Below are 26,479 nucleotides of genomic sequence, written 5' to 3' on the forward strand. Positions count from 1 at the left end.
AGCCTTCTGAGCTACAGGTCTTCAACCAGTTCAGAGTCCTGGCTTCTTAACCTGACACTGACCCGTTCCATTTCGACTGTGATCTCTCCTTGTATGTCACGGCCAAAGCCGGAGATGCTGTCTGCTCTGAGCAGGGGCACGGGCCGTTGACCTGGGGCTGCAGAGACCCAGATGCTGGTTAAGGAAAAGTGAAAATAACTGGTTCTGCAGGTATCTATTTATTATTCTTTAATTATTTACAGATTACAACCTGTGGCTCAAGGAAAGGTTTCATTTACATTATGTTAAAAAGAGATATCAAAGCTATATTTGCACAGAAAAGACAATTTTGAAAAATGCTGAAAATGAAGAGAAAAAAATTGACCCAGATTCCACTATCAACAGAAAATGTCTAAACATTTATTGTTTTGTTTGATCCTTTGGTCGTTTGTGTATGAATAAGTGATACTGGTTTTGAAACCATATATTTTGTAATCAAATCAAACACAAATTTTAAACCTACATTTTTCTCACAGACTTCAGTAAATGGGCCAGGCTTTTTTTTTTTTTTTTTTTTTTTAAAACAGTTTTAAACCTGTGAGTAGAATGCAAGTGTTAAGGCACAGTTTTGCAGTGGTTTTCCCACAGAAGTGCTGTGGTCTGCCCTTGGATTATGCTAGAGAACCATTGAAGACAGGAGTTGTTTGTCTGTGTTCCCATCAGATGAGTTGGTAAAGCAGAAGTTGAACTCCATCGTGGGTTCAGGAATATTTGCCTTGAGCAAACATGGGCTAGAAAATTGTAATAAGCCTATCTCCTGTCCTTTTTTTTTTTTTAAAAAGAACCAAATTACAAAGAATATCTTAATTCTTTTTAAATAACATGCTTTTTTTAACCTTTAGGAATTTGAAATTTGGTGTGTATTGTGTCACCATGAACATTTGGGTCATTATTTAGGAGGGACCTGTTTAACAACAGTCCAGTTAACATTTTACACCTATATATTCCTATTCAAATTTTTGATTCAATAGACACAGTCAAGGTGTGTCCGTTTTGTATATGTTAGTTTTCTATTGAATAACAACAAACACTGCGTAACATGTAAGTACTTAACTACTAATCCTAAGGAACAAGGAGTAATGTGATAAGTGAAGCCAGCCCTTTCCTGGTCTTCAGGGAGTAATTCTTACATGGCATACAATTGTAACATTCTTATAATACTTGATACAGTCTTATGCTTGCACATTCTTGAGTCACATGATCTGAGATGGTTAGGAAGTGAAGTAATTGTAAGAACCTCAAGAATTTAGCTTTGAGCTCTTCCTGCCACAGATGGCCCTTAGAGTTTCACATCACTTATTGAAATGCCATCAGAGTAAACAAATATGTAGAAGCAAGCTTTCATCTTCAGTTTGCATAGCATTCTCCAGTTCTTAGAATTATTCCATGGCATGCCCTTTTCTGTATTGCATAAAAACACAGTGTAGTATACATAAGTATACCATGCGCTCTAAAAGTCTAAGTGAATTCAGTGCTTTAAGAAGTTAGCTAAAGAAAATCCCAGTCAGTGATGCAAGATGTCATCCTGCCCTTGTCTGCAGTCAGTCGATCAGTAAAGTTATGCAAGATGAGTAAGTTCTGGAGACCTGCTATATGACATTTTGCCTAATGTTAACGATATTGTATTATATACTTAAAAGTTTGCTAAGAGGGTAAATCTGATGTTAAATGTTCTTACCACTGGAAAAATAAAAGGAAAGTCCCAGCCTTAGGACTATTGGCTTATTAGGACCTGAAAGTTTCAAAGATGACTTGATTAATGTTTCTAATTATGAAAACAGCCCAATCATCACTGTGCTCTTGAGAATTAGTCTTACTTTCATTTTCAATGATTGATTCTTCCTGTGTGTGTTCTCAGACAGTTCAGTGGCCTGTGGGGATTTACCTGCTACTAATTCCATCTACTTAGATTATTTGATGCTTGCTTGCTTGCTTTTAGATAATCTTCTGAATGGAGATATTTTATAGGTGTTTTTTAGTTAATATGCTTTTACTTAAATAACAATGTAACTTTTACATATGTAAGTATGTAAGAGAACACAGAGACAGTACTTGTGTTCTTCTTTAGACTGGATGAGTGTAGACAATAAAAAATACCTACATGTTCCCATTTCTTGTTTCTGCATACCACTAACACTGGGTTTCAGTAATGGCTGAAATTTCTTTCCTTTTTCCTCTTTTTTTTTTTTTTTTTTTGAGACGGGGTCTCACTCTGTTGCTCCCGCTGGAGTGCAGTGGCATGATCACGGCTCACTGAGCAGTGAGCCTGGGTTCAAGCAGTTCTCCTGCCTCAGCCTCCCGAGTAGCTGGGATTACAGGCACATACCACCATGCCCAGCTAATTTTTGTATTTCTAGTAGACAGGGCTTCCCCATGTTAGCCAGGCTGGTCTCGAACTCAGTGGCTGAAACTTCTAAAGGGAAAACAGTGGCCATCAGCAGCATACAATGCACATTAGGGTCACCAGGGAGGATTTTAAAACACTGATGCCAGGGGCTTCAGGCCCAGAAATTCTAATTTACTTGATCTGGAGATGGGACCTCCTCTGATGGTATTTTATAAAAGATCCCAGGTATGTATAATACACAGGTGTGGTTGATAGTCACTGGCATAGAGTAATTTTCTTGATCTGGAATCTATTGGCTTCTAAGCGGTTTTTATGCTCTGAGATTGTTATACTGACTTTAATGTTTGTGTGCACATTAAATTTTCTGGTGATACAATCCAAAGAATCTATGAGATGGGAAAAGAGGATGTGGCCGCAGAGTTAAAAAGCATTCATGCAGAAAAAGAGAAACGGAAATCATAGAGCTCTTCTACACTACACAGCTTTGGGAATTTGAGGAGGAAGGAGAGCAATCAGTGAAGGCATAGAAAGCTCTAGCAAAGGCAGAAAGAAGCAGTGGTGTGCTGGAGCTGGCACCAGCTTGTGAGAGCCCAGTTGTGTTTATCATCACCATTTCCTTGTTCTGTGATGTCATGTTGGTAGCATCACAGAAATGGCAAATGCTACATATCATTTGACTCCCTCCCCCAGGACACACTGTAAGTATTAGGATGGCCAGGTGGGGAGAAGTTGAAAGGATGCGCAATAGTGCTCAGTGCTGCCGGGCTCAGCTGTAAAGAGCTTGAGAGCTTCTGGACTTGCAGTCTGCCTCTTCCGATTGGATTTGGTTCCAGACTGGCTGCAATTGCCTGATCTCATTGGTTTAATAAGTGTTTATGTGCCTGCCTCATACCCCAGTATCCATGAATGCATCTGGTGAGTGCTGAATACAGGAAGGAAAATAGCAGAAGAAATAAACTGAGAGCAGATTGAAAAGGATCTCGAATTACCCAGAGAGGCGAAGTGACTTGTCACACTAGTAGTCAATAGCTGAGATAGAACTGGATCCTAGGTCTCCTAACTATACCGCCCACACGAGGCTTCCTGAATTCTATTTTTATGAGATAGGACCTTCCATAAATCGTAGGATGGATGCGGGTCATCTCTTGGAATATCATGATCAGATTCATGCTTTTGAAAACTCACCAGCTTTGAGTAATAGGATGGGTTTGATGGGGAAAAGGCTGTTAGGGAGCAGAGAGGTTGGAAAGGAGGTTGCTGCAGGCCAAGTGAGAGAAGTCCTTGGGGAAAAGGTCAGCTTTTGCTGACCATAACATAAGAATTTTGTAAGACATAGAGGAAAAGGGGCTGACAGAGTGGGAGAAATGAGCTTGGGGAGAGTTTTGAAGTGGACTGGGGAAAGGCAAGGGACAGTGGGGTGATTTTGCTCCAATGACATGAGCTACATGGATGATATAGCTCCCTTCCTCAGGCTGGTTTTGTAGAGTTGACTCTCAAACATCCCAGTCTGCCCCTGACAATACATGAGACCTTCTGAATGCATTCTATGGCTGCTGTGTGTTCCTCTACCTGATGATAGTCACTGCTGCCCATGACTAGTAAGATTTAATTCACCCTTGGGAAAGACCACATCTACCCTCTTACTCAGGACAAGTAAATAATTTGGGCGCTGGACCACTTGGCATGGTAAATCATATTCAGACCATTGCTGTTATCACTAGCTGGCCACCTATTGCAGAGAGGTAGCAGCAGTCCGGGGAGGAAGACTTCAGATTTTGAGAAATAATTTAGGGGAAGTTAAACTGATTTTTTTGAAATGTGAGTACTGTTTAAACGTTTTAGTATAGTTATAAGGATATATACATAGTAAAGAAAAATTAAAAGAAAGCACTAAAAAAAAGGGAATGCTGTATTTAATAAGAGATTTACTTTAGTTACTTCCTCATTTAACAGAAAAATCCAGCATGTACTAATTTGTTTACAGGTGCTTTTCAGTGGGAAGAATTGGAAGAAGATATCAGGAAGAAGTTGAAAGATTCTGGGGATGTTTCAGATGTAATCGAGAAAGTTAAATGCATTTTAAAAACACCAGGAAAGGTAAATTAATTTGTTGTAAGTTAGTTTACTTTGACTCTCTGAATTATAACTCACATACTATGACGAATATAAAATTGAGTCGTTACAAGAGTCAAATACTATATAAATGTAAATGTTTCCCTTAAGTATATTTTGCCATTTAAATATTTAAAACATAAACATTGGTTATTTGTATCTTAGATTTTGTGTGTGTGTGTAACAGGATCTCACTGTGTTGCCCAGGTGGGAGTGTGGTGGCATGATCTTGGCTCACTGCAGCCTCCACCTCCTGGGCTCAAGTGACATCTCCGACCTCAGCCTCCCAAGGAGCTAGGACTACAGATATACGTCACTACACCTGGCTAATTTTTATATTTTTTGTAGAGACGTGGTTTTTCCATGTTGCCCAGTCTAGTCTCAAACTCCTGGGCTCAAACGATCTGCCCACCATAGCCTCCCAAGGTCCTGGGATTATAGGCATGAGCCACCACACTCGGCCCTATCTTAGACTTTATGTAAGAATTAAAATATGTGTGAGTCATGTCTTTAAAATGCTCATTTGCGAATTCTGCCTTCTGAAACATTCCCCTGGAGCTCTGGGAATACACCATCTATATCAAGAATAAAAGGCTGTTTAATTTGTCCAGGTATGGTTAAGGTTATTAGACCATCTCACTCCTCACAGTTTAAGTTTCAAATAGTTTCTGAGAGGAAGGCAGTTGTGTATGTCCCTTTTTCAAGTGTTCTGAGAAATCTATTCAATGAGGTGGACAGTTAAGGATTATCTCATCAATTATAGGTTTAAAATTATAAATTAGATTCAAGTTTATAAAAACAGACTTTGTATATTGCCATAGACTGGTGTACATTAAAACTCTAGTAACTTGGGATTGTGTAGTCTGTAAGGGCTTTAAAAAACATTTCAAAACTTTTAAGACATTGCACAATTTAGCCAGTGTATTCTTTTTTCTGATTTTGTGATAAACAAATTGGCTGCAGTAGATAAATAAGGTAAGTTATATGCAATGCTTAGTGGACTAAAGGTATATATTAACTATAAGACAAATTACTATTCCTTTAATTTTTTAATACAGATGACTTTTCTGTTTTCTAAAACCTGTTAACATTTTAAAGTTAATGTTTTACAAATATAAAACTGTACTAGCTTTTAGTGAAGATTCTTGATTGTTCTTTAGTTGAGGAGGTAGTCTTTTTTGTAAACAAAGTAACATGGAATTAAGGATTAAGATTTTTTTTTGTTTTTCAGCAACACATTGAAGCAGGTATACAGAAGCTGTCCAGTTTTACAAGTATATGGCAGGATGGTAGCTCTTGCAGTCTAATGCAACTGAATAATCCTTTGTAAAACTGTGCACATATGCCTGTATTCTCATTTTCAAAACAGTTCATCTAGTTGATTAACTTTTTTATGGACCAGTAAAAATGTACATCACGTACATTTGTGTTCTCCCAAACTTCTGCCCTTGCATTTTTTTCAAATTCAAAACAGAATTGAGGAGAAAATCTGTTTATAGATTCTCTCCCTCTCTCTCCAGTTCTCTCTCTCATACATTCATGTGTAATATACATCTATAAAATATTCACAGTATGCAAAATCATAACCTTTATATGGCTGACAAGTACAGAAATGTTGACTTTTCTTCTAACCCTGAACCTTTTCTTGAGTCTGATTCCGAACACATTCCTTTGAATACGGGGAATAAAATGAATTCTTGTTGGGGAAAGGGAAGGCTGAGTGATATGATTCTGTGGTATTGCACTGAATTCCCTCTGCATAGGGGGGAAGAAGAGTTCTTTCACCCCTTCTTCCTGTGCTTTCCCAGGGTAAGGGGCTGTCTCATTTACTCAGTACCACACGGGGATGTAACCCTGAATTGGGACTTGCGAAATGGTGGATTACAGTTGTGAATTTGCCACAAATCATCTCTGTGGCTTTGAGCGTGTCAGGGCTTCCTATAAAATGAGGGATAAATTGGACGGTTTTTGAAGACTCTCTGAGCTGTCCAATTTGGTGACACTTTTTGTTTGTTTGTTCGTTGTTTTTTTGAGACAGAGTCTCACTCAGTCACCCAGGCTGGAGTGTCGTGGCGCGATCTCGGCTCACTGCAAACTCTGCCTCCCAGGTTCATGCCATTCTCCTGCCTCAGCCTCTTGAGTAGCTGGGACTACAGGTGCCTGCCACCACCACGCCCGGCTAGTTTTTTTGTATTTTTAGTAGAGACAGGGTTTCACTGTGTTAGCCAGGATGGTCTCGATCTCCTGACCTCGTGATCCCCCCATCTTGGCCTCCCAAAGTGCTGAGATTACAGGCGTGAGCCACCGCGCCCAGCTGGTGATGCTTTTTGCCTGTTACTCTCTTTTACGCGTGGCGGGTACTTGACTCCCATCCCCAAATTCATTCCATAGGTATGATGGTATGTTGTGTATAGGATCTTAGAGTGACTGTATAGGACCAGGATTTGTATGATCCTGTTTTGCCTCTCTGTTTTGCTTATGGATATCATTCTGGAATGTTTTCTGCTGTCTTAGGAGGAAGGATAGTATCATTTCCCCACCCCACCCCCCACCACCAAATATTTTAAACTTCCCACCATAATAGATTAATTTAGAGTGAGAAGTAAATGTCATTTATTCTTATTACTGCTAATGTTGTGTGTTTATTTCTTAGGGATAAAGCTTTCAGAGTTCCCTAGCTAGCCAAGCAGAGGATTAGCATTCTGACCAGGGCTGGGGCTCTGAGATTCAACAGGGGGAATGGGTAGAGACATCAGAATTTAAAATGAATAAAATATGATATTTCAATACAAATCACAAGTAAATCGTTCCAAATTAGGGAACAACATAGACTTTAAGCAAGATTGAGGTCCTAATGAATCCTAGTACTTAAAATGACTTATTATTTCATCATCATTTGGGTAACATTACCTGAAAATATTCAGGCTTGTTTTGTTTATCCACTGTAAATAGAGTAAAATTAAAAGAAAGAGAAAGGGAGAAAGGAAAAGAAAAGAAATGGGTGGAGGGTATGGAAAGGGAGGCTGGCCCTTGACTACCAGGAGTGTTGGCACAAAGAGGATGCCTGAAGACCACAGAAAGGATAAAGCACTGAAGCCTGAGTTAGACAGAGAGGCTGCTCCCAGAGCCACCAGCTCCAGCCAGGCGCGTCAGGACAGACGAGTTATCAAGAGAGAGGGTCTCAGGAATGCAAGATCAGAAACCCAGGAAGGTCTTTATAGGTTCTAGTGGGCTCTACTGTGAGTAGGAAGGACAATTAGGATTATAAGATTGGATGTGAAGATGGAGGTGAACCACCCGGGCCTGGTGACTCACACCTGTAATCCTGGCATTTTGGGAGGCTGTGGCAGGCAGATTGCCTGAGGTTAGGAGTTTGAGACCAACCTGGGAAACATGGAAAAACCCCATCTCTACAAAAAATTAGCTGGGCATGGTGGTGCATGCCTGTAGTCCCAGCTTCTTGGGAGGCTGAGACATGAGAAGCTCTTGAGTCTGGGAGGTGGAGGTAGCAGTGAGCCAAGATCGTGCCATTGCACTCTAGCCTGGGCCACAGAGCAAGACTCCATCTCAAAAAAGATGGAGATGAACCAATTCATCACTCTTGGTTATTTTTTAAATGTTCACTGCTTTAAGAGAAAGTGTTAAGCTAGTAAGTAGAAGAAGGATATGGTGTGATAAGAGAAAGATGTATTTTTCTTTTCTTTTTTTTTTTCCAGAGACAGGGTCTCACTCTGTCGCCCAGGCTGGAGTGCAGTGGCATAATCTCAGCTCACTACAGCCTCCGCCTCCTGGGTTCAAGTGATTCTACTACCTCAGCCTCCCGAGTAGCTGTTATTACAGGCACGTGCCACCACGTCCAGCTAATTTTTGTATTTTCAGTAGAAATGGGGTTTCACTATATTGGCCAGGCTCGTCTGAAACCCCAGACCTCAAGTGCCCACCTTGGCCTCCAAAGTGCTGGGATTATAGGCGTGAGCCACTGCGCCTGGCCCAAGAATGTATTTTTCTTAATTATAAATCAAGTACTATCTTAATGAACAAATTAGGTTGTACATGTAAACATATTTTAGTAGTAGGCATTTGTGTGGGGTTGGACTACTGTTGTCTGTTTCCTGACAAAGACTCATAGGGGTTTTAGGACCTTGCAGCTTCTCAGCCATGGAGCTGAGTTTTCACTTAGGCAGTTCGTTTACTGCTGTGAATGCGGAAGAGAGCTGTGTTGTTCACCGACAGGCAGCCCATACCGTTCTTGAAGGTAAGTTCTTTTGAAACCTATGATCAGAGATGCCATAGAGTATGGAATCATATTTCTTTTGAGATTTAGCATAATTTTCCAAATTCTCAGCCTAGCCTGTGTGTTATCAAAGCATATTAAATACCTTCCCCCTATATTTTTGTTTTCCCTTATAGATTAATTGCCTAAGGAATTGCAAAACCTATCAAGCCAGAAAACCTCTGTGGTTTTATAACACTTCACTCAAGTTTTTCCTTAATAAGCCAATGCTTGCCGATGTTGTCTTCGAAATTCAAGGTATGGATGAACTTCTACAAAGTTTATGATTCATTTTTATTTCTTGTGTTCTTTCCTTGCTTTCTACTTCAGATTGGAATGTTTGTTGTGAAGGAATGATTTCATTCCCTATTGAGGGATGTAGATTAATGCTACCTTAATGTCAACAAAATCTTCCAGGTAAATAGGAAGTATTTTATTAAAATGAGAAAAGACATTTATATTTCCCTTAGTATTTTTTTCCTTTGCCATATGCTTCATCAACTTTGAGGGCCTAGCAAAGGATGGGATGATCTGTAATATTTTATTATATATTTTTGTGTGTATTTCTTTAAAATCCTAGTGTTTGCTGCATCTGGAGCTAACCCTCTTAAAATTATATTATCTGTAGCTTATTTTATCCAGCTCTCTTCCTTTTTATTTGAGCAAAAGGAATTGACTATTATTTTATTCAACTGTCTTCTGTTTCTTTTGAGAAAAAAGATTGAGGGTTCTGCCTGGCCCACCTCAGGCACCCATAGATATTGCTACATTTATTCCTCATAGCACTTTGAGAATTTTATCACCAGAGCAACTGAGAGCTGCTGCTTATCTCTCTAAGAAAGTAAGACTACCGAATTTTAATGAAGATGAACTGTTTGAGTGCCCATTGTTGATTACTTGCTTGGATAATTTTGTCACTTTAGTAGATTAAGATCTAAAGAATGTGGTGGGAGCTGCCAGCACACAAGGTGCCACCGGGCAGGGGAGAGGCGGAGGGAGGGGACGTGGGCTCATGGCCATGTGCGTCTTGCATTCTGACCCTCACTGGCCGCTGACCTGCCTGATTGCACAAGCTCTGCCGCTGCCCTGCAGAAATACTTGGATTACCCAAGTCTTTCCACACATGAGACCAGTGTCAGAATACTGGGCTCTTCATCTCATTTGGGCTTATGCCAAAGATGTAAAATTTGGTGCAGGTGCCTGAGCCTTAATGCTTCAAGGTGTTGACCTTTTAGTCAATGCCGTAGCTGCTACAGTGGGGCTGAAGGGGGAACTGTGATTACTGAACGAAGCTAGGGATGTCCCAGAGTAACAAAAGATGGTGTGACTGTTGCAAAGTCAATTGGCTTAAAGGATAAATATAAAAATATTGGAGCTAAGCTTGTTGCCAGTAACACTAAGATGTTGCCAATAACACAAATGAAGAGGCTGGGGGTGGCACCACCACTGCTACTGTACTCACACACCCTATGGTCAAGAAAGGTTTTGAGAAGATTAGCAGAGGTGCTAATCCAGTGAAAATCAGAAAAGGTATGATGTTAGCTATTGATGCTCTAATTGCTGAACTTAAGAAACAGCCTAACTCCAGCCTGAGCGACAGAGGGAGACTCCATCTCAAAAAAATAAAAAGCAGTCTAAACCTGTGACAACCCTTGAAGAAATTACTCAGTTTGCTACAGTTTCTGCAAATAGAGACAAAAAGGTCAGCAACATCATTTCTGAAGCAATGAAAGGGGTTGGAAGAAAGGCTGTCATTACAGTAAAGGATGGAAAAACACTGAATGGTGCATTAGAATCACCATATCTAATTTTTGCATACCTATTAATACATCGAAATTTTTGCATACCTTATTAATACATCAAATAATTAGGCTAAATTTTCGCATAACTTATTAATACATCGAAAGGTCAGAAATGTGAATTCAAGGATGCCTGTGTTCTGTTGAGTGAAACAGAAATGTCTAGTACCCAGTCTGTTGCACCTACTCTTGAAATTGCCAGTGCTCACTATAAGCCTTTGGCTGTCATTGCTGAAGATGTTGATGGACAAGCTCTACAAACTTTCCTTTTGAATAGGCTGAAAGTTGGTCTTCAGGTTATAGCAGTGAAAGCTCCAGGTTTGTTGACAATAGAAAGAACCAGCTTAAAGATATGGCTCTTGCTGCTGGTGGTGCAGTGTTTGCAAAAGAGGGGTTGGCCTCATAACACAGGAAAAGTTGGAGAGGTCATTGTGACCAAAGGTGATGCTGTGCTCTTTAAAGGAAATGGTGACAAGTCTTGAATTGAAAATTATATTCAAGAAATCATTGAGCAGTTAGATATCACAGCTAGTGAATATGAAAAGGGAAAAGTGAATGAATGGCAAAACTTTAAAATGGAGTAGCTGTGCTGAAGGTTGGTGTGGCAAGTGATGTCAAAATGAATGAAAAGAAAGAGTTTTAGATGCCCTTAATGCTATAAGAGCTGCTATTGAAGAAAACATCATTCTGGGATGGGGTTGTGCCTTGCTTCAGTGCATTCCAGCCTTGGACTCATTAACTCCAACTAATAAAAATAAAAAATTGGTATAGAAATTATTAAAAGAATGTTCAACATTCTGGCAGTGACCACTGCTAAGAATGCAGGTGTTGAAGGATCTTTGGTAGTTGAGGCAATTGTGCAGCGTTCCTCAGAAGCTGGTTATGGAGCTATGGTTGGGGATTTTGTGAATATGGTGGAAAAGAAATCATTGACCCAATGAAGGATGCGAGAACTGCTTTATTAGATGCTGCTTGAGTGCCTTCTCCATTAATTACAGCAGAAGTTATAGTCACAGAAATTCCTAAAGAAGAGAAGGACCCTGGAATGGGTGCTGTAGGTGGGATGAGAGGTGGCATTTCTGATTCCTAGAATAGAGCTTGACCTTTATTCATGAACTTGTGATAGGAAGCTCAAGGCAGTATTTCTCACCAGTAACTGAAGAAAAGTCTAGGTGATGTTTTAAAAAAGTCACTATAACCCTCGGTTACTGGTTTATGTTTTAAATCACTGTAACCATCAGTTACTGATTTCAACTGACAATAAACAGCAGTTTACTGCTGTCATTGTCCATGCCTGCAAATAATTATTTTGTACTTTTGGATAAAAACACATTTTACATTCCTGATACTGGGTGAAAGAGCCGCGTACCAATGTATTGCTTTCAGCTTAAATCACTGAGACATTATTACTACTATGCTGTTAAAATCAGGATTTTAGTGCTTGCTAACAGCAGATGAGAAGTTAAGAAGCAGCTTTTCTGTGGAGAGTAAGAATAATTGTGTACAAAGTAGAGGAATACCTAATTATGTGACAACCTTTATGTAATACAAATTTGTTTAAAGTTAAAAAAGAATGAATTGTTAGATACCTTCAGTTATGCAAGAAAGATCGAATTCCACCATATTCACAAAATCCCCAACCATAGCTCCATAACCAGCTTCTGAGGAACGCTGCACAATTGCCTCAGCTACCAAAGATCCTTCAACACCTGCATTCTTAGCAGTGGTCACTGCCAGAATGCTGAGCATTCTTTTAATAATTTCTATACCAATTTTTTATTTTTATTAGTTGGAGTTAATGAGTCCAAGGCTGGAATGCACTACTGTTTTCCAATGAAAATCTAAGTAGAACTTTAGATGGGCAATTACTAAAAGGAAGATGTAATCCAATTTAATGGTAGAATTGTGTAGCAGCTAACAATAGTCGTTTACTTTTAAAAATATTTCCTCAGAAAGATGCACATTACTTTTAACTTTGGTCATCTGCCAAGACAGGGAAATGGAAACTTTCCAATGTACCTTCCGACAAGCCACGGCCAGCCCCGTGTGCAGTATGAGCCTGGGACCCTGAAAGTAGGGCAGCGAGAGTGACCTTGAGATACAGAAAAACGACTGGGAAAAAAGCTAACAAGAGGACACAGGCTTGATACCATGCTTTCGTCATTTTAGACCTAAAACTGGCTCTAAGCCCCTCATGTGATCACACCTTCATTTATTTGTTGCCTAAATAAAGATCCAAACTGTCTATCTAGAGACAGCTTTCATAAATTACTCATTATAGGTAGGGCACTCCTAGTCAGGGATAAAGCTCCTGGTGATTATAGAATTCTCTCATTAGCTTCTAGGAGAAAACTCTCTGTTGATGAAGACGTTTACTAAAAGTGTTTGGTATGCTCTATCCATACCAGAGAAACACAGGAATAGATAATTTTGTGCAAATCATCTAAGAAGCTTCTCGACAGAAAAGACTACATCCATTGTTAAGAAGAAATATGATTAGTAAATTAAAAAGTATTTCCATCTTTCTAAAATTAGCTTTTTAAAAAAGTCTAGTTTTTGGAGATTGAATCAGTTTCTGCATTCTGAAAGAAGGATAATGATGCCATTGGAGATGGCTGAATATTGTCTTCCAGATGACTTCCTGGGGGGCAGTGAGGTCACCCGTGATTTAGGGTTGATTGTGAGCAGACTCCGCAAGATGGAGATAAAGTGGGGGCAATCCATTCCAGTGACCATTTTAACAACCTAGGGCACTGCTTTTCATAACCAGAAAAAGAATTAGTAATCTGAAGGTTGTATGGTGAACATATGAGAGTAGTGTCTAGTGGTGTTTGATCCAGGGCATGGTGAGTTCTGGTAGATGTCTTCTGTCCTATAACATAGTGTTTGTATTAATCAGACCAAGCATCTCTGATCTTCCTGGATGTTCTAGCTACTGGTTCTATGGCCAGGGCTGACCAATCTCTTAGCATTTGCACAATACTTGATACAAATTAGGTACAGCATACTCGATTAGGTATTTACTTCCTAAGTCATGAGTATGTTTTAGTCCTCGGTCTGCTCTTTTTTTTTTTTTTTTAAACCTGGGTCCTCTTCATTGGTGTTTCAAATGTTCCCAAACCCCTCAGTCATCCCCTAAGACTCTGGAATTTTGGGTTATTCTCTAAATGACTAATCTCATTCTTTGTGTGTGTGCTTTAGAAGTTTAACTGTGAGGAGGAAACAAAATTTCCACTAATAAAGGATCTATGTTATTATGTTGCTGTGTCTCCTACAGTCCCTAGAACTGTGACTTACCTTTAATAAATGGCTATTGATAGTAAGATTAATGGTCCTGAACTTGGGAATCCACCACCGAAGCATAAATGTGCTTGAAGAAGACTTTGCGTTGTAATAAACTTGTGAAAGGAAAGAGGGTCCATCTCTTTGCCAGGGACGTTCATTTTGCAGCACAGTTTGAGAGCAATCTTTTTCAAGTAAATTGAATATGAATGCCTGTCCCCATCATACATTAATGAATTAGGGATTGTCTCCCATCCCCACCTTTTCTCTTTTGCTGTGTTATAAAATAGCTACCAAATTTGCTTATAATTTGCATAGAAGGCATTGGCATCAAACATGATGTCAGCATAACTCACTGAAAAGATTTTCAAAAGGAATATGGAACACATGAAAATATATGTCATATTAAAAACGAGAGATAAGCAGTGATGTGGTGAACCCTTGCTCCTCCTAATCTTGTGCTTTTTCTTCCATGAGTCTACCTACTGCAGGCACCTGCTCCCCTTTCACCCTTTATGCAGGGGCTGGGGTCAGGAGGGCTGGCTGGATGATGATGTGCAGCGACTGCTGTGGTGCTCTTTATTGCTTCCCTAGCTATGAAAGCAAGTCGTCTTAGGAGTCGGAAGCAGGGAACAGCAGGAATGGTGGAGGCAGGATCTGGCAGCAGCTTCTCTAAAGTCAGCTGTAGGCGAGGCACACCAGCTCCTGAGAACTGGGGTGGGGAGGGGAGCTGTAGACAGCAGCAGCAGTGTCGTTTCCTCAGGATGGGCCCCAATTCCAGCCTTGGCTTTGCGTCCTGACCAGTGTGTCTGTGGGCAAGTCGCCTGACATTTCTTGTCTTCAAGTCTCATTTGTGAAGTGAAGAGGGTGACGAACTATACAGATTCTAAAAGGTTCTTTTTAGTTGTGTAACTAATAGCCATCCTTCTTTGATTCTCCTTGCACTACTTGCAGGGTAGCAGTGAGAAAACTAAGAAGAAATTTTGAGTTAGAAGTTGAGTGAATTCTTGCTCCTTTCATGGTTAAAATATGTGACCACTAGCCCATTGAATAGAATGGAGCATGTTTGAATTCGCCTCCCTATGGTCACTCTGGCAGCAGGCTCAGCTTACTAGGGCCATTTCTCTAATGTACCTTTGGAATTCTTCCAAAATGTATAGGGGGAAGTAGAAAAACCAGAGGCGTTCTGAGTGAGGAAAGAAGCAGATGACTCAGCAAATCACCAATCTCCTTCATCTCCTTGAACAGCAAATAGTTGAATTTCATGAAGAAACTTAAATTTTTTCTGATTATGAAAGTCTTATACGATGGTTGTAACCAAGTGTGCAGAGAATAATCACACTTATAGACAATGTCTGTTTTGTTCATAAGTGAATTAAAAAGGTCAGGAAAGATATATTCCATATTGTGAACAGTGGTCATGTTTAGAAACTGAAATGGGCATGGTGATTAGAAAAATGTTATAAGTGCTTGTTGTAGGACAGTCAGATAATATATAAAGATGCAAAAAGTAAAAAATAAAAATCACCCATAATCCTATGCCTCAATAACAATCCCAGTTTGATTCTGGCAAAATTCCCTCAAGTCAGTTTTCCTCTGCTTAGAAAAAGGGGCTGGGAAAATAGATACTATCTACCCAATTGTGTGTCTTTTATTTTTAAACTTATGTCTTAAGCATTTTACACTGGATTAAAAACCGCTTGTTAACATTTTTAATATAGGTATAAATTTTAACTATTTTAACTATAGGTATAAATTTAGGTATCTCCTTTATTTTCACTATTAGAAATAACAGCTGCATTGAAGATTTAATGTAAATATCTCACTCTGAAATTGGGATTATGTCCATAGAATAGATTCCTTGTCAAAGAATAGGAACATCTGTAAGACATCATAAATGCTATGAATTTGTATATGTCCAGAATGATTGTACTAATTTACATTCCCATTGGCAGTGTATGAAAGCGCTTGTTTTCATACAAACAAATCCTTGTCAGCATGAAGTATGCTTACATCTTAATTTTTCTTGCAAATTTGGTACAACTGTGTGTTTTTAATATTCTAATCTAGAATCAAGAATTTCAGACTGTGCAAATCAAAATCCAAATCTCCTCTGATTCATTGAATCTTTTAGTATTGAGACATTTGTATTACATATATATATGATAGCATTGACTCTGGCAGCAACTCTACTAGAGATTATATATGTAAATCTCAAGTCTTGCAACAGTGTTGTATTTTGGTATTGGTGTTCACAACCCTACTTGCCACGTGATGGTGGAGCAGAGATTTGCACCTTAACTCAAAGGTGAGCGTGAGAGTGCTTAAAACACCTGGTTAGTGCACCTAGAAAAATTAGATTGATTTCAGAATGGCACAGTCATAACTGTTGCTCTATTTAAAGTCAAATTGCATTCTCTCATGTATCCTATTTTACATTCTTGTCATTATCTGAAAATTTATAAAGGTTGAGTACCGTTAATCTAAAACCATAATATACAAAATATCCTAAAATCCAAGATTTTTTGAGTGCTGATGTGTGCTCAAAGAAAATGCTCATTGGAGCATTTTGGATTTTGGATTTTTGGATTAGAGGTGCTAAACTATTAAGGAGATTAGAAATGCTAAACTATTAAGAATGTGTGTATATATATATGTACTATTAAACATTCTTAATTATATATATACACACATATATATATATATATCCACATATATATATACTTACCAAATTTTCCAAAATCTAAAATAAAATGGAAGCGTTGAAACATCTCTGGTCCCAAGCATTTCAGATAAGGGATACTCAACCTAAGCCAGGCATGAAGGTTTGCGTTTTAGATCATGTTAATGCCTCTCAGTGTGACAGCCTTTGGGCTTTATGGTTTTGAATTATAGTTAAATTATTAACAGACAGCTAAATTTTAATGTCACTCTGAAAAATGAATGTCTAATTTTGGGGGCTATAAATAGGAATAGCAATTGGAAGTGTGAAAGTACTTCTAACTTTATCAGTGATGTGTAATTCAAATGTTTTACACCAAACCAAAAAAAAATTGGAAAGGAAAATATTTTTATATTTTAAATTTATTTATGTCGAACTTAAGACAGACCCTGAAAGTAAGGATTGGGTAACCAGTCTCAAATCTTAATTATAAACTTTTTTTTAAGTTACAGTGCAGTCTTCAGATAAATTTACAATTTTTTTTTGCTATACACTTTACTTAAAGTATTTATAATGCAAAATACACACTTCAAAAGATTCATAGTTGTGAAATAATTCACACTGGAAGGTAACTTTGATATCAATACAAATTTATGTGAAGTAATTGGAATAATAATTTAAAAATTATATGAGTATCCATTTAAATGTAATGTTTTGGCTGGGCATGGTGACTTATGGCTGTAATCCCAGCGCTTTTGGAGGCCAAGGTGGGCGGATCACCTGAGGTCTGGAGTTCAAGACCAGCCTGGCCAACGTGGTGAAACCCCATCTCTACTAAAAATACAAAAATCAGCCGGGCAAGGCGGCCATGCCTATAATCCCAGCTACCCGGAAGGCTGAGGCACAAGAATCGCTTGAACCCGGGAAGCAGAGGAAGCTGTGAGCTAAGGTCACACCACTGTACTCTAGCCAGAAGACAGTGAGACTGTCTCAAAAAGTAAAATTTTTTAAAAATGTAATTTATTTTATAATTATATTTTGTAATTATTTCACACAATAATAATAAATCTGAAGTCACACGTACTAAGTCTTTGGCTTCTTTACTCCAGTTTTGAGCATGAATATTAACCTCATGAGAGGTTTAAGGAAAACTAAATGAGAATGGAATCTATGGAACAATTTAGACCAGAACTGACATACTGAGGCACCTTGATGAGGTGGTGGTAGTGCCATGGGTCAGGAACACCTGGTTAAGATCTTTGCTTGGATGCATATTTACTATGTAGGTTTGACTATGTTACTTTACATTTCTGCATTTTTTTTTGCCTATAAAATAGGGATACTAATTTCTACCTTGTGGCGTGGTCATGGGGGTTGAGATAGTGCATACAAAGGACAAGCAGAGGCTTCACCTGCAGACTCCACTCCCCTTCACCTGCAGACTCCACTCCCCTTCACCTGCAATGGCAGCTAGTTTAGTACTGGTGGATCACTGTACTTTTTCCTGCTGAACCCACGTTCCGCAGCCAGTCTTTCTTTTAAAGTGTCCCAGGCCTTCACTGAAAACTGGCTGAAATTAGCCTACGATAGAAAATGGGATACCATCCCTCTAATAGGTGATCATCAAACATATATATATATTTTCTTTACCACTCCCAATTTGTTGTTTTGGCGTGTGAAAAAAAAAAAAAAAACAGTTACTCTAACAGTTCTAAAGTCAGTATTGGTAAATATTTAGAGGTACGGATGTCCTTTTGACATGAATCTGTCACATGAAGAGTTCTTTAGAAATTTACATTCCTTCCCCATTTACTTAGCTAGTATATATTCTGAATCTCCCTTGAGCTAGATAGGTATCCTTTTTTAGCAATGAAACCAAAACCAGTTCTAAAAATTTCACTTTTGAAACCTGGAAAGTAGTATGAAGAAAGTGTGACAAATGTAGTATTTTATTTTAGTAAACAGCGGAAACAAAGATTCTTGATAATCTCTGTAAAGTGACTAGAAAACTTGAGCTTTTCATTTTTATTTCACTCTTGTAGTTCTTTTCCTTAGAAAAAAATTCTTAAAACTGTAACATCAAATGAATACTACAAAGAGAAGATAGTTTGGCCTTGACAGGTTAAAGGAACATGATTATCTTTTAACTAGAAAATGCTGTCTTCCATTTCCTTAAGTAATTTCTTTACCTGTATCCTATTGCCAATTAGTATGTAAACTGCATTATGTTCCTTCAGCATATTTTTACATACAGTGTTGAAAGATCTAACCATACTAAGGTAGTGTATTACAGTTTCACAACAGAACAATTTATAACATCAAAACAGTTGTTTGAAGAGGTGAAAAACTGAAGTTGATGTTTTCTTAACAGGAAGTGTAATCGTTTTCCAAACTAAATTCCAATATTGAAATAGGCTTAAAAATGCTTTAAGGTACAGTTGTCAGCCAGGTGCAAGGGCTCACGCAGGTAATGCCAGCACTTTGAGAGGCTGAAGTGGGCGCATCACTTGAAGCCAGGAGTTCAAGACCGGCCTGGCCACCACAGCAAAACCCTGTCTCTAGTGAAAATACAAAAAAAAATTAGCCAGGCATAGTAACGCAGGCCTGTAATCTCAGCTACTCGGGAAGCTGAGGCATGAGAATCATTTGAACCAGGGAGGCGGAGGTTGTGGTGAGAGATTGTGCTACTGTACTCTAGCCTGGACAACAAAGCAAGACTCTGTCTCAAAAAAAACAAAAAAGAAAAAAAAAAGGTACAGTTGTTCCTTAATGTCCATGGGGGATTGGTTGCAAGGACCTCCTGCAGACACCCAGATCTGCTATGCTCAAATTCGTGATATTAAATGGCTTAGTAGTTACATGTAACCTATGCATATCCTCTTGCATACTTAAAATCATCTCTAGATTACTTATAATATCTAACACAATGTAAACGTTATATAAATAGTTGTTATAGTGTATTGTTTAGGGAATAATGACAATTTTTAAAAAATTTTGTGTATGTTCAATACAGTTGCAGGGTTTTTTTCTGAATATTTTTCACTCTCTGTTGGTTCAGTCTGTGGATGTGGAACCCATGGATTCGGAGAGCTAACTGTACTGAGTGTTTTGTTGCTGGGTTTTGCAACTCTGTTATAACCACATTATCAACAGAAAATTTCTGTTAAAATTTCAAGGTTACTTATCAAATTCTACCCCCATCAACTATCTACTTGGTATTTTTTGGTAGATCTTAAATCCCTGCGCTTACCCCAAGTTGTAGATCATCCAGTTTATTGAAGTCATGCTTCCAATTATTAAAAAAAAGTGCCCTATTTATCTTTAACATTTTAAAACCTTACAATTACAAGTCAAATGGCATTACCTGTTTGTATTCTTTATTAACTGCTGCATACAGATAATAGCCAACATGCTTTAATTATGGAAACTGGTCCTTTCCGGTGGAGGGACATTGTCACAGTGAGGCGAGGAAGGGAGTGTGCCTGCCGGGAGGTGAGTGTTGACTGGCTGGGAGGGCTTCACAAGTTACTTCCCTGCTCCTCGGGTAGTTGTAGCTGTGCAAATCGCAGTGCCAAGCAGTAGACTCAAAGCTGGCAGTGCCAGGTGTTGCTTGTAGATCCTGAGTGATTATTGGCTTTGGAAAAAGCCACTGGGCTTAGATGTAACTCTTTTTCTTCTTTCGTGAGTCAGGAGATGGTTTGCTTGGATTTAAAAGGGATGAAGAACCCAATAATTGTAAATGCTTTAGAGAAGACTATATAACCCTGATAAGTACTAGATTTTAGAGATATGTAGGTAAATTCTTGGGCAGGGCTGAGTGGTTTAGTTTGGTTGGAGAGTTACTTTCTGGAATGCGACAGCTTTGTCACCCACACTGGCTGTGGTGTCTTCCACGAAAGTAAAAACTGCTCCAAAGCAGAGGTAGCTTTGTCTTCCTCCTCTTTGTATGTTCAGTTCCAAATGCAATGATTGGCACATGCTGATGCTCAGTAATAATCTGTTGAAGTGATCCAGGCCGAACTGAAGACTGGCAGTGTGTACTCGTGGTTTCCTAAGGTGATAGAAGTGGAGAGCCCTGGCCACCTGTGGCCCTATCCAGCGCTGCCTTTGTGTGGTGCAGCAGTAGCTAGAAAGCCTAGCAAGCTTTTCCTAGAGAGTCAGTTCAGTTCAGTGTGTTCAGTGAGCAATATGGGCTGAGAGGGCCCTCAAAATTCAACGTAGCGCTGGCTCTCCCAGCAGCAGGCATTGTTCCTGTGAGACAGAATGGTTGCCTGGGGAAGTAGTGTGCTGGGGAGACTGCAGGGATTAAAGTCATCCTCTTCCAGATTTTCATTAAGTCTGAAATGCTGTCTTCGGCTCCATGAGAGATCCTCTTGCTATTCCTACTGTGGTGTATGGACTGCTTATGGTTTGCTTCTTACAGTTTCCCATTTCAGATAAGGGGAAGCGTGGCCAAGACGGTTCTGTGAGTCAGGCCCAGAAGGGTAATGGGGTTGTTTTCTTGGGAAGCACATGGGCACGGGTAGTATTATTAGTATTTCAAGCCAATTGGAAAGGATTGATGTTTCATTATAAAAATATGAAGCAAAATATTTCATTTCAGTGTTTCTATTTCTGGAAATACAAACCAAGTGACAAATAGTTGTCTGACTTGCAAATTGTTGGTTTCAAGGTCAACATCTGAACTTTCTTTATTGCTCCCTTTAAAATTAAGAAGTTTCTGGATTAATGGTAGTTATCACTCCCAAATTTAGATTCTGCATATCAGCCTAGCTGTCCCTAATGTAGTAGTCTAATTAGAAGGAAAATTGCTGGAATAACCCTGCGGGTTTATCTCACTTGTTTCTTGTTTCCCTTTTGAACCTTTCAGGTACGACAGTGCCAGCCCACAGGGCCATCCTGGTGGCCCGTTGTGAAGTGATGGCAGCCATGTTTAATGGTAATTACATGGAAGCAAAGAGTGTCCTGATTCCCGTTTATGGTGTTTCCAAAGAGACTTTCTTGTCGTTTTTAGAATACCTGTACACAGACTCCTGCTGCCCAGGTTAGCAATACAAATGTTGATAGTATCTCATAATTGTTTCTTTCCTTGCCACCCATTTTGTTAAATTGCATTCTGTGGAATCTATTTTCATTTAAGATTTATTAGTTGACATCATGGAATGTACTAAGCAGTTAGAGGTGGTGCTGGAACCACAACGAATTTTCATTCAGTTCAAGTGGAGGTGCAGTAATTGGGTGCCTTTTATGGATCTCCAATGCCGGCACAAGTTCACATGCCCCAGCCAGCTCCTACAGCATGGGGATCACTGTAGGCACCCAGAAATGAAGGTGTCTTGTGGTACCCATGGCTACTCTAATTCTAGAGATTGGGGCAGATTGTTACTTGAAGCACTGTCTCGTCCACAAGAAGAGGAGGTTTGTGCAACTGCTATGATGGCTGTGACTTCTGATTGGGTCACTTTTAAGGACTTTCAACATTCTAAGACTTTTTTGGTCTTCTTTTTGGCCCAGAGGATGTGGGATTTGTAAAGGCCTCCTTCTGACTTCTGCTAAAGTCAGAAACTCCTCAAACTGACTTCTCTGAAAACTTGTCTTGAGATGTTTAGAATGCCCAGTGGACTATAGGATTCATTTCCAAATTCACTGACCAAGGACTATCTTTGACCAGGAACCAAACATCTGTGGCAGCTCTAGGTTGGAACAGATCCGGCAGGGTTCTTCTAGCTGGAGGCACTTGAAGAAATAGCAAAATTTTTTCTACAGGCCTGGAGCCTTGCTTGGGATGCTGACAGGGAAGCCCTCTGTGAGTAGTCTTCAGCCTTTGGCCACCAGATGGCTCCTATCACAAGCACAGCTAGATTCAGCTTCGTGGAGCTCAGTTCTGGAGACTGAGACCTTGATTAGAGAATCTGGTCAAGCACCCTAATAAAAATAAAAAGCAAACACACATTTCAGGCCAGACTTCTCTTCAGATTCACTGCTTTAATTTTTAGAATGGAAAGGTTTCTTACATTAGGTATTGAAATAAGTTTTAAACAAGTCATGAGCCCTCTAGTGAAAGATTTTAGAAGTTCAAAACGAAGCGAATTTATTTGTTTTGGTTAAATTAATTCTGGTCTTGCAGCTTGCTGTATTTTGGAGCCAGTTGCAGTTATTTCTGTCAGTGTTAAAGACTGACTTATCGCCAGGTGCAGTGGCTCATGCCTGTAATCCCAGCACTTTGGAAGGCTGAGACGAGCAGATCACCTGAAGTCAGGAGTTCAAGAACAGCCTGACCAACATGGTGAAACCCCGTCTCTACTAAAAATACAAAAATTAGCCAGGTGTCACAACGTGCACCTGTAATCCCAGCTACATGGGAGGCAGAGGCAGGAGAATCACCTGAACCTGTGAGGCAGTGGTTGCACTGAGCCAAGATGGTGCCACCACACTCCAGCCAGGGTGACAGAGTGAGACTCCGTCTCAAAAAAAGACTGACTTATTATTTTTGCCTAATAAAAGTGAAAGCATTAGTTCTTTTTGGAAATAAAGCTTATTGTTTATTATTTCATTGTTGGCAAATTTGTATATTAAATTTAAAAATTGACCAGATTTGAAATAATCGGAAAATCTGATTTTCAGTCATCCTCTCACTCAAGTAATTGAAACTGCTAATATTAAGTTTTGCCTTTTGCTAATTAGAAAAAATTACAGAGGAAAGCAGTAATAATGATAGGATTTTTTTAAATTGGCAAAAGTGTGTTAGGGAAAAATGAGTCAAAATGAATAATCGAAAAGTTAAACCAGATACTGGAATCTATGCATTGGGAAGATCACAGAAGACAGGTAATGTTATTGTGTTAAATATTCACCATACACAGTGTTCTTGGTTCCATAGCTACAAAAGAATGTAAGAATGTAAGGAGGGATAAGAATGAGAATTACATGAAAAACCAGATTTCTAGGGAAGTATTGAATTGGGTGGTTGCCAGGGCCTGGGGAAAGGGGAAAACAGGGAGTTAGTGTTTAATGGGTACAGAGTTTCAGTTTGGGAAGAAGAAACGTGTCCTGGAGATAGTGGTGGTGATGACTGCACAGCATTGTGAATGTGCTTCATGACAATGAATCATACACTTAGAAGTGGTTAAAATGGGCTGGGTGTGGTGGCTCACGCCTGTAATCCCAGCACTTTGGGAGGCCGAGGCGGGTGGATCACAAAGTCAGGAGATCGAGACCATCCTAGCTAACACGGTGAAACCCTGTCTTTACTAAGAATACAAAAAAATTAGCTGGGCGTGGTGGCTGGCGCCTATAGTCCCGGCTACCCGGGAGGCTGAAGCAGGAGAGTGGTGTGAACCCAGGAGGCAGAGCTTGCAGTGAGCCAAGATCACGCCACTGTACTCCAGCCTGGGCAACAGAGCAAGACTCTGTCTCAAAAAAAAAAAGGCTAAAATGGTAAATTTCATGTTATGTTTATTTTATCACAATAAAAACAAAACAACAAACCAACCAACCAACCTGAAGACTAAAGTCAAGAAGAAGAAAATGGCAAAGATCTAGTCCTGGAATTAATTTTTAAGGGCCATTATAGAGTCACCTTTTCTGAAGAATTTTAAAAAAAAAAAAGAAGAAGAATGGCTTCCCTTCTGAGTATGAAGGCTTAAATGGATTCCTTTTATTATTTTATTTTATTTTATTTTTATTTTCTTGAGATGGAGTATCGCTCTGTCACCCAGGCTGCAGTGCAGTGGCACAATGTCTGCTCACTGCAACCTTCGCCTCCCAGGTTCTAGTGATTCTCCTGCCTCAGCCTCCCTAGTAGCTGAGACTACAGGAACCTGCCACCACACCTGGCTAATTTTTTTGTATTTTTAGTAGAGATGGAGTTTCACCATGTTGGCCAGAATGGTCTTGATCTCGACCTCATGATCTGTCCACCTCGGCCTCCCAAAGTGCTGGGATTACAGGCGTGAGCCACTGAGCCCGGCCTTCTTTTTAAAATGGAATAATAGGCTAGGTGTGATGGCTCACATATGTAATCCCAGCACTTTGGGAGGCCAAGGTGGGAGGATCATTTGAGCTCAGGAGTTCAAGACCAGCCTGGGCAACATAGTGAGACCTGTCTCTACAAAAAAAAAGAAAAAAAGATAAAATGGAGTAGAAGTGCAGAATGCTGACTCCCTTGAGGCTTTTCCTAAGTATTCTATTCTATGGCGGATGATACGGCCAGCATGTTTTTTTAATTGTTGTTTTTTGGGGTGTGTGTGTGTGTGGTGTTTAGGTCATTAAAGAAACGGTTTTATCATCCACTTTCTCTCATGTCCCTTTTCTCATCAGCTGGCATATTCCAGGCCATGTGTCTCCTGATCTGTGCCGAGATGTACCAGGTGTCCAGACTGCAGCACATCTGTGAGCTGTTCATCATTACGCAGCTGCAGAGCATGCCAAGCAGGGAACTGGCATCCATGAACCTTGATATAGTTGACCTGCTCAAAAAGGCCAAGGTAATTGACTCTGTGTATCTGACAACCTAATTTTTTATAAAATATTTTTAAAATTATACTATTTTAAAATTTCTCCTTTTTAAGCATACATTAATACTAGTCTTAGTTTGGAAGTTTGGCTAATGAGGCTAAAGTGCCTTCCCAACAGTTTATCTGGCTAGATAATTTTGAAGCATTAGGGTTTGTGCGCAGTCCCTTTATAAGGAGGCAAAATGTCCAGACATGGAATTTTTTTAACTAAATAGTGGCCCTTAGCAAAGTCATTTGAATGTGGTGCTATACTGTGTCACATAGGCATTATAGGAAATATAATTTACATTGAATTTCCCCAAACAATCATATCTTCAGGTTCCTAAAAGGGAAATGACAGAATTGGCCCATATATACTGATAGCAATGGTTAAGTTAAACTCATTTACTTCTTCATTTTTTCATCATATAATGAACATGTTTTGAAGTTTCAGTTGTATGTAGGAGATACTGGTGTGCCTCATTTATCCTTGCAGAATGCCTTTTGTTTTCATGTCTCACTGTATTAGCAATCACTGCTGTATATGTACATGCTTCTTCTGGGCCTCTTGCAAGCTCAGAGTCTTTTGTTTTCAATAATTGTATCATTACTGATTTTAGAGAACGGGGGTCGGGGGGTTACATAATTAAGTTAATTTTAAGTAACTGCAGTTACAGAGACTCTAAATTATGAATTGGAGCCAGGTCTGTAAATAAACTAGGACTACTGTGTTGAAATCTACTTCCCAAATCCTCAGATGTGCTCACAGTCAAAAACCTGCCAAATCCTCATTCCCACTTTCTTTCATTCCTGGAAGCAGAAAGCTTATTCAGATGGGCTATCCTGCCGTTGGCCATTCTGCCATTCCATCCACTGCCCCAGACAGTTTCAGGACTTGCAGTGGTTATGGCATACTTTTGTGTGCTCAACTTGTGGTAAGCTGAGCCCTCTAGATTTTTTTCACAGGAATATATTTGTTCAATCACTACAGAGTGTCAGTAATTCTTGAAATCTGGCATCCAACATATCTATACCTATCAACTTTGACATCCAGGGTTACAAAAGCATGACAACTTTTGTCTCCATCTACATTGCTAAAATGGAGCCACATGATGGGGCAAATTCCAGATCTGTGACAGCTGAACGCTTGCCTCCAAGCTGAGACGAATTCATTCATCAACACTTCTGTTTATAGAAGGGGATTTATTTAAAGCATTTAGGTCTTCTCCTACTATCTCCTTAACCATTTTGGACTTCATTTCTCTCATAATCAAGTCTTAAGATCACCTGTACTTAATATTAGGGCTAAAAACAAATTTAAAAATTGAGTAACACTGATCTCTCTTTGTAATATATTTACATTCATCTCATGATAAATAAATAGCTCCCTTCTAAATTTAGTTTACAGTTTTTAAATTCTTTCTAGTAGTTCCACAATCTCAGTTCATTTTTGATATATCATTTTCATAC

The 26,479-nt window shown here is 39.3% G+C and overlaps 1 protein-coding gene across 2 annotated transcripts in view; it reads left to right on the forward strand.

Annotated features, from left to right (window-relative positions):
• RHOBTB3 (Rho-related BTB domain containing 3) overlaps window positions 1–26,479 on the forward strand; it is an 85,923-nt gene that overhangs the window by 48,427 nt on the left and 11,017 nt on the right. For both annotated transcript variants that reach the window (XM_011944282.1, XM_011944283.1), the window contains exons 7-10: window positions 4,371–4,483; window positions 8,909–9,029; window positions 21,385–21,558; window positions 24,834–25,000. In XM_011944282.1, the coding sequence (XP_011799672.1) occupies window positions 4,371–4,483; window positions 8,909–9,029; window positions 21,385–21,558; window positions 24,834–25,000 (575 nt within the window). The remainder of the gene's footprint in view (window positions 1–4,370; window positions 4,484–8,908; window positions 9,030–21,384; window positions 21,559–24,833; window positions 25,001–26,479) is intronic.

The sequence above is a fragment of the Colobus angolensis genome, unplaced genomic scaffold, assembly GCF_000951035.1.
Source record: "Colobus angolensis palliatus isolate OR3802 unplaced genomic scaffold, Cang.pa_1.0 Scaffold23, whole genome shotgun sequence".
NCBI classification, from domain to species: Eukaryota; Metazoa; Chordata; class Mammalia; order Primates; family Cercopithecidae; genus Colobus; species Colobus angolensis.